At 34.3% G+C, this 8,059-nt stretch overlaps 2 protein-coding genes across 2 annotated transcripts; both read right to left on the reverse strand.

The window, feature by feature from the left end:
* Positions 1-706: 706 nt before the first annotated feature.
* LOC132786654 (uncharacterized) lies at positions 707-2,683 on the reverse strand. Its single transcript, XM_060793240.1, has 3 exons — positions 2,419-2,683; positions 1,909-2,348; positions 707-912 (listed from the first exon to the last, which is right to left on the reverse strand). The coding sequence occupies exons 1-3, from the start codon at positions 2,545-2,547 to the stop codon at positions 828-830; spliced, it is 654 nt and encodes a 217-aa protein (XP_060649223.1). The 5' UTR covers positions 2,548-2,683; the 3' UTR covers positions 707-827.
* A 2,251-nt stretch (positions 2,684-4,934) lies between these two features.
* LOC132785581 (uncharacterized) lies at positions 4,935-5,998 on the reverse strand. Its single transcript, XM_060791733.1, has 3 exons — positions 5,815-5,998; positions 5,302-5,756; positions 4,935-5,232 (listed from the first exon to the last, which is right to left on the reverse strand). Exons 1-3 carry the CDS (start codon positions 5,971-5,973, stop codon positions 5,145-5,147), a joined length of 702 nt encoding a protein of 233 aa, XP_060647716.1. The 5' UTR covers positions 5,974-5,998; the 3' UTR covers positions 4,935-5,144.
* Positions 5,999-8,059: the final 2,061 nt, after the last annotated feature.

Raw genomic sequence — 8,059 nt, forward strand, 5'->3', positions numbered from 1 at the left:
TTTGCGATACATGTAACGCCTTGTTATTTATTGATAGCCATATCGATTCGTTAAGCTATTCCCCAAATAACGAGTGGTAATAATTGTTGGTTAAAACGATAAACGATAAACGTTAAAGGGATTGGCGGAGGCGCATTAATTAATAACATGCCATAAAAACATAAAATAATGAAAATAAAAATCAGTTGCTTGAGTGATTTGAGTGTATCAATCAGTGCCAACACACCTGCTGTCTGTCTGAGTGATAAGATTTTTGCCTAGCCAAAAAAAAAAAAAATATTATTGGCGCTGCGTTGAACGAGGCGTATGATTGATTTACAACGCACTTGTAAATTAGAAATAACTATTGCGAGCGTGTTCGGTTGTTGTCTGTTTGCTCGAGGCTCTTCTGCGGCTCTTCAATTGTGGGTGACCTGTTTGGTTATCATATTTTATCTTTGGCACTTTATGTATTCAGTCGCCTTTTTTTTTGCTTTTATCTTATCGCGCATGCTTTGCACTCGACGTCGAACATGTCGGGGACAAATTAAAGCGCCCGATATTGCTAAAATGTTAGTTCAATGAGACAACAATAACAAAACTACAAAACGACAGAAAAAAAGAACTTGAACTAAAAACTACAGCAATCTTAAGCACATGATAACAAATGTTTTTTTTAAGGTTTTCTTCATTTTTGGTTTAATTTAGTTTATTTTATGCGTCAGGCGTTTTGTTTGGTTTGCTTTGTTTATTGTGACACAGTTTTCTCTCGTTTTTAAATACACACTAAAAACTAAATAAAAGTCGGCAAGCAGACTACTATTAACAAGTTAATCATTTTATCTTCTTTAATGCGCCTTGATCAACAGCAGAGCCAAAGCAAGGAAACCAGATATCAGAGGCAGCGACTGGGATGCCGAGTTTCTGGTGCAACTGTAATAAGAAGAGAAAAAATATAGATAAATATATAAGTTAAGGTTAGCTGAGTCATTGAGCAATTAATTAACAGAAATGTGCCCAAGAAATTCCCAAAATTAAATAAAGTTTTCTAATTGTAATGGCTGCGTTATCTTAAAAGCTGATAAAGAAGATCGATGTTGTAGTCAAGTTTTGAGTCATTAGGAATTTAATTAAAAATAGCAGGTGGCTACTGCTTGTTGAAAAGAAGAGATTTAAAAAAGTTATAAAATAGATAAAGATATTCGCAATGATGTCATTGAAATATATTCGAAAATTGTGACGTGGGTAAAGCATTTCTTTGCTATCAACAATGGTGGGGAATTTAATAAAAAAATTACGACTTTATTTTGAAGGTTGGAAATCAATGAAGTTTCATTTGTGTAAAGGTTCGAAAGCGTAAAACTTTAATACATTGAATTTTTCCAATTTATAAAAATGTTAGCTAATTGTAAAGTTTCTTATATTACAAAAATTCTGAATCATTAGGAATTCAATTTCACAATTGCGATGTTATTTTGAAGGTTAGAAATCAATAAAGATTCACTTATTTAAAACATTGAAAAATTGGACTGAGCTATGAGTAAGCAAGCAATTTTGAATCATTTGGAATTTAATAACAAATTGAACGATATTGTTTTGGTGGATAAAATAAAAGAGGTTTCACTTGTATACAAATTCAAGAGATATCCGCAATTTCTTAAAGAATAAAACTTCAATACGAAGAATGTTTTTTTAATTAATTGAAATGTTATAAATATGTGAAATGTTTGCTATGTTGAATAGAATAGAATTTTGAAATTAAAATGTCAATGAAACATTGCAGTATTAAACTGTGAAATAGGTAAAGTTTTGTTCTTTAACTCTTAAACATTTCTGCATCATTTCGAAGGTTGGAATCGATGAAGTTTGACTTAATTATAAACTCAAATGATCTCTAAATATTTTTGAAATGAATAGAAATTTACTTACCCAGTTTGGAGGATGGTGGTGAAGTTGTTGGCCTGGAAGTTGGCATAACTGGCACTGGCATTGTTGTTGGCATCCTGCAGACCTGTGGTGTTGTAGGTGCTGGCACGACCCAGAATGAAGCCATAGCTGGTTGAGTTGTCTGACGAGTTGGTATAGCCACAACCGATGACGTAGTTGTTGTTGTTGTACAGCTGCAGCAGCTTGATGAAGACAGTGTTTGTCGAGTTGAATTTGACCTCGTAGCCAGTCTTGGCGCCTTCGACCAGAGTGACATTCACATTGGGCTCGTTCACGTTCTGGTAGAGCGAAGAGTTGCTGCTCGAGTGAGTTGAGTTGAAGGTGAGAATTGTGCCATTGCTCAGCAAATCAATGGAGAACTCCATGCAGGCATCGAGACTGTTGCCAGGATGACGAGCCAACTCCAACCAGTTGCCCACAAGCTAAAGGAGTAAACACACACACATTTTGCACATTTCGTTTCCTTCGAGTCGTGAATGTCTCAACACTTACTGCGGTGTTATTCCAATCCAAACTCTCGGTGACTGCGCTGCAATTCTGAGGAGCTGTGGTCGCTTGGCCAAAAGCCTGGCCGGAGATCAGGGCCAAAGTGGCAACGGTTAAAATCACAATATTACACATGATCACTTTTTGTTTTGATTTCTTTTCGCTGTATCGTTAATCGGTTCACTTCGAGTTCGAGCCGCGAGTTCTCTTTTCTTTTTTTTTGGGTACGTGCCACGTATCGGTTCGTTTGCGAGGGTCTCGAAATACTGTCACTACGCCCTTTGGCAGTGGTCTCTTTTATAGGCATGTGGCACGCAGATACAACGCCGCTCCACTCAATGTATCTTTCGAAGGTTCGTTATCACCAAGCACACACACACACACACACACACACACACACACACACACACACACACACACACACACACACACACACACACACACACACACACACACAGACACTTGCAATCTTTGTTGCAGCTTACTTTTGTCTCTCATGCTGACGTCTGTTATCTTATATGTCATTTTGCCACTACACAAATTATTTCTATAATATATTTTCATATATATATATATATATAAATTCGCAATGTCCGTTGACTATGACTAATCACTGTAGCTTAGCTTATCACAGTGTGTGTGTGTATGTGAGTAGTTCATATATAAAATTCCCCCCAACTTTGTGCAGCTCTTTAAGCCACTAATTGCCAACGTGTGCCCCGAAGAGTTTTCGCCGTGGCTTCGAACTCTCGAAATAGACTTCTTGACTAAGTCAATTGTCACAATTTATATCGCATAATTACTGCTGTAGATAGCGAATCTTCTCGAATGGCGTCATTATTTATTGTTTTTATGTCACATTTCAGATTTCGTATCAGCAAAAAAAAGTTATTCCATTTCCGCAAATAAAAAAGATACAATTTGTTTTTATCATTTCGAAGCATTTACGTTGATCATAAGCGTAAGTGTCATAAAATTACATTTAGTTTCTTTACAATAGGTTGCGAAACTTAATATTTTTCCTTAAGAAGTTACCTACGTACAACAAAAATATTTTTTTGTTTTTAATTTAAATTTTTATTACATAAAAAACTGTAAATCGAATAGAAACAATAATGTGATTTATTTATTGAGTTGTTTCTTTATTATTTACAAAAGCAAACATTGTATACATTTTTAGTGAATTTACTTAAAATATAATCAATTTTAAATATAGCATATAATATAACATATAATACAACATAGAATAATATAAAATTTAATTAATAAAAAGTGTAAACTAATGTAATATAGGGTTCATTTTGTAGCTGCAAAATACTGAAATTTTAAATAGTAAAATTTTCTTTTTTCTTCAAAATGAAATTACAAATTCTTTGTAATAAGTTTAAAAATTTTCAATTGCGCAGATTTCGAGTTCATTCTCGTGGATAACTTCTCAATTGGAATTGTAAACACTCCCCGATAATGTCAACGGAATTCAGGTACAAATACTCCATCCACAGTATCTCTCTCTGTCTTATCAGCAACATTGACTTAGTCAGCACATTGAGTACAAGTGCGAGTAACAAACACATGCATACGACTGATAAATTTTGAATTGAGAGTCAGACGACACTTAAACAAAAAAAGAATAAAAAATATAATAAAAAAAATTCCCTAAAACGTTGGGAAATTGCCAATGTTATCATAGAATAGATATTAAATTATATGTCTAGCAACACTGGCCATGAATCATAAAGTTATCTAGCCATACAAGTGCAATAGAATTCGTTTATAATTTCTTCCCTGAAGCAACATTTCAGTTAACAAATTAATTTAATGTCACGCATTTTTGTTTACAATGGGAAATTCAGTGTTATCTTAGAAAAGATATAAAGTACAGATATGCTGTTTGTTTACCAAAACTGGTATTGAATCATTAATTTGTCTAGGCATCAATACCGAAACTTGAATTTAAATAAACTTTGTTTCTAAGCAATATATTAATATCGTTTGTGAAATGAAATTGACAATGTTATCTAAGAAATGATAAAAAAAAAAACAAAAATATAGATTTTGTTTGCAATTTAAATCATGGAGCAGAACTTTATTAACCAGTCCAGTTTAATATTAATATTGAAATACATGGTTTTAATTTAAAATTTAATATTAATATATAAATAATAAAAACTTATGTGTTCAGAAATACTCGCCATGAATAAATAATGTATTTAGTCATCAACACCTAAAATAGAATGCAAAGAATCGGTTTTTGATTTATTTCTCGAAGCAACTTTTTTGGGTTCAAATCATTTTAGTGTTTAGCATTAGAATCGTTTACAATTCGAATAGGTAAAATAGTTTCTAGAATTATTTTCGATTTGTATTGGAAATTAACAATTGCACAAGAGATAAACATTTATTTTTAGCAACACTAACCATAAAACATTTTACTAAACACAAATTGTGCTTACAATGTTTTTCATAAATCGACATTTGTATTAACAAATTGTCGTTTAGAATTTTATTTTATAAGAGAAATAAAAGACATATTGTATGTTTACCAACACTGGCTAAAATTCATTAACTTAGCTCGTCAATATGTTTTTTATTATGTTAATTAGATTTTAATTCTTGAAGCAACTTTCGAGTTAACAAATCATTTTTGTTCTTAGTATACATTTTATTTTCAATTGACTAAGAGTTTACCAACACTGGAAGTGGATCATACCACTCACAACTGTGCTTTTAAGTTACATAGTCAGTTGGTAAATGACAAATGCAAAGACCGCGTAGAAAACAGTGAATGCCGTCGAGGGATCAGCTCCGTTTCCCAAACACCTGCAACAATAAGGAACTCTGAGTTAGTTATATTGAGTTTGTGGTTCTCAAACAGATTAATTTACGCACGTATCGTCTTGGGTGATCAGGGTCATGCTGCCATTGGCAAAATTGTCGTATTTGGCCGAACTCTCGCTCTCCAGAGAATCTAAATAGACAGTCGACAGAGTTCGATTGCGAGCGATGACCATGCCAAAGGCTGTCGAGTTATCGGTGGCATTCGTGTAGCCACAGATGAAGGCATAATTAGCGTAGTCGGTGTCGAGGACCTTGAAGACCGTATAGGGTGTATAGTTGGGTGCGTTCCAGTAGGTGAAATTGTAGCCATTCGCTTCTTCGGTGTCGTTGAGCACAGTCAGCGTGGCATTCATCGTCTGATTCACCCATGGATAAGTCACAGTATTCGAGTAGGTAGTATCGATCAGCACATTATTCTCGGCCTGATTCAACACTGTCACATTGATCTGGGTGCAGAAGTTGGTGCCCACCGGTTGACGCACAATCTCCCACCAAATGCCCGCAAACTAATTCCAGTAAAAAATTGTAGTTTCATCTTCGAAATTTGAATTTTTTTTCACTCACCTGGTTCAAGTCGAGGGCAATGCTAGGGCTGACATCGCAGGGCACTGGAACATTTTGACCAATTGTCGAGGGCGTCGAGCAAAGGCTCAACAACAGCCCGAAGAACAGTCCAAGTCCCCAATTGAAACCTCTGGAAGCCATTGTGCAAATGCTTTGCATGTGGTTTGGATTCAACTGGTGAAGCTTCTGACTGACTGACTTCTTACAACCCACTCATAATTGGTTGCTAATGAGTTGCTAATTAATCATATGATATCATTACTCTGATAAAGTCAGTGTTGGCAAACGCATGCAGCTCATGCATGTGTGCAGTGTTGGCAAATTGCGTGTGCACACTTGACTCAACTGAACTTGACTCGACAGATCATGTGATGACAGTTTGTTGAGCATTTAAGACCCTCAACTGCAATTACTATCGACCATAGTTGTGTAACTAATGATATCGGTTTTTAACTTTGGTGATAAGTAAATAGATCACACCTCAAGTGGTCTGCAAACATTCGGACTCGAAGGTCCAAACGCCCCATAAATATTACTGATAACTTGGCCGATTCGAGTCTATTACTTCAATTAAGTTGCACTTTCTTTCGATTCAGCAATTCATAATTAATTAGCATGGGATTCCCTTAAAGTTCCCCAAAAGTATTGTCAAGTTGTTCATGTTTGCTTTTTTTATAGAACTTTGTCATTGAAGTATTTCAAGATGTTTTGGGTAATTCCCTGAAACTCATGTTCTATAAATATTTGGGTGACTAAGCTGAAAAGTGAAATAAAAAGTTTGCACAGTGTTAGACAGCACATGAATCGTTAACGGTAAATATTCTTTGCCTTGTTTAACACTGAAAAACCAGCTGCCAACTGACACATTAATTTAAAACGAGCTACACAGTTCGAGTATGCTGCAATCCTGCAAAATATCCTCTACTCAATGTGGTGAATGAGTATACTGACTTTGTTATGGTGCATGCATAAAAAGAAGGCAGAACTAATAGTAAAGAAACTCAAATGCTTAATGAGAAATCCCATTGTCAATATGATTTATCGATACCAGCTTAAAGAATCCTGACTTTAGTCTCTTAACTGCATATATAATATTTTGAATCCACAATCGGATATAATAAATTACTTACTTACTAAATTATTTAGTATATATTTTTTTGTTATTGTGTTCTTTAAAGACCAGACCATTTCAAAAAGTTTAAAATTTATTTTTCTTTTTGCTTTCACTTTTTTTTTTTGTTTAGTTTTACTAATAAGTTCAGTTGAATTTTATTACGAATAATTAATAATTAAATTTTCAGATCATATTTATAATTTTTTGGATTTTTCATTTTTGATTAATGCTCGTCTAAAAGTTAATTTGCATTAAAGATTAAATTTTTATTTAATAATAATTAATGTATATGCATCAAATCTTTTTGTAGTTTACTTATTAATGCGTTTAATTTTTTATTATTATTTTTTTGTGTAGTTGTTAACCAATAAAATGAATAGTTATATTTTTCAATTTGTTTTTCTTTAAATTAACCCAAATAATGCGAATATAGTCCTTCGCTTTCGATCACACTGTGTGATAGTACTTTTATGTATTATTCCAGCTGCTGTAGAGAGAGAAGAAAAGGAGGGAGAGAGAGAGAGTGGAAGACAGAAGTTTTTGTAATAAGTGACACACATTCAGTGCGATTCGGTCACAACTCGTAGGCGTGTAAACGGCTCCCGTGACACCCGGCAACTTTGTTTAGGAGAGGGGGGAGAGAAGAAGTGCCACGCCCACAGGAGAACAACGTGTAGTACTAACTTTGTCAGATGCAGTGCAAAGAATCTAGGTAACTGTTAGCAGGTAACGAGTAACGAATAAATGGGTAACGGGTAACGAGAGAGCTTGTCCCTGTTATTTAATTAAAACCTATTGCAAGTTGCGCCCAAATAAGTTTAGAAAAGAGTTTTTGGCATGTCTTAATAATTTAATTGGGCCATGTGTGAAATTTTAATGAATAGAAATGCTAACACACACACACACACACACACTCACACACTCTGGGACCGAAAAGTTTTGATTAACCTAAAGTGGAGTTGAGTCGAGTACAGAAAGTGGAACAAGTCGTGTCTCTAGGCTAAAATTCAAAAACTTTTCGATAATTACTTTTGCAGTTAAGAAGTCCATAAAATTTCAATTAGCAATTAAAAACGGGGTTACAAATCTGCACTATTCTCTTTGCAATATTGATGAACCTTGTTCTAGGAA

This window comes from Drosophila nasuta, chromosome 2R (assembly GCF_023558535.2).
Source record: "Drosophila nasuta strain 15112-1781.00 chromosome 2R, ASM2355853v1, whole genome shotgun sequence".
Lineage (NCBI taxonomy): Eukaryota > Metazoa > Arthropoda > Insecta > Diptera > Drosophilidae > Drosophila > Drosophila nasuta.

Bases quoted from the DNA above. Each gene is read 5' to 3' on its own strand.
- LOC132786654 (XM_060793240.1), bottom strand. From the start codon at position 2,547: ATGTGTAATATTGTGATTTTAACCGTTGCCACTTTGGCCCTGATCTCC. The intron at 2,349-2,418 runs GTAAGTGTTGAG...TTACTCCTTTAG, and splicing joins TGGATTGGAATAACACCGCA to CTTGTGGGCAACTGGTTGGA. The intron at 913-1,908 runs GTAAGTAAATTT...TTCTTATTACAG, and splicing joins ACCACCATCCTCCAAACTGG to TTGCACCAGAAACTCGGCAT.
- LOC132785581 (XM_060791733.1), bottom strand. From the start codon at position 5,973: ATGCAAAGCATTTGCACAATGGCTTCCAGAGGTTTCAATTGGGGACTT. The intron at 5,757-5,814 runs GTGAGTGAAAAA...TACTGGAATTAG, and splicing joins TTGCCCTCGACTTGAACCAG to TTTGCGGGCATTTGGTGGGA. The intron at 5,233-5,301 runs GTGCGTAAATTA...TTATTGTTGCAG, and splicing joins CTGATCACCCAAGACGATAC to GTGTTTGGGAAACGGAGCTG.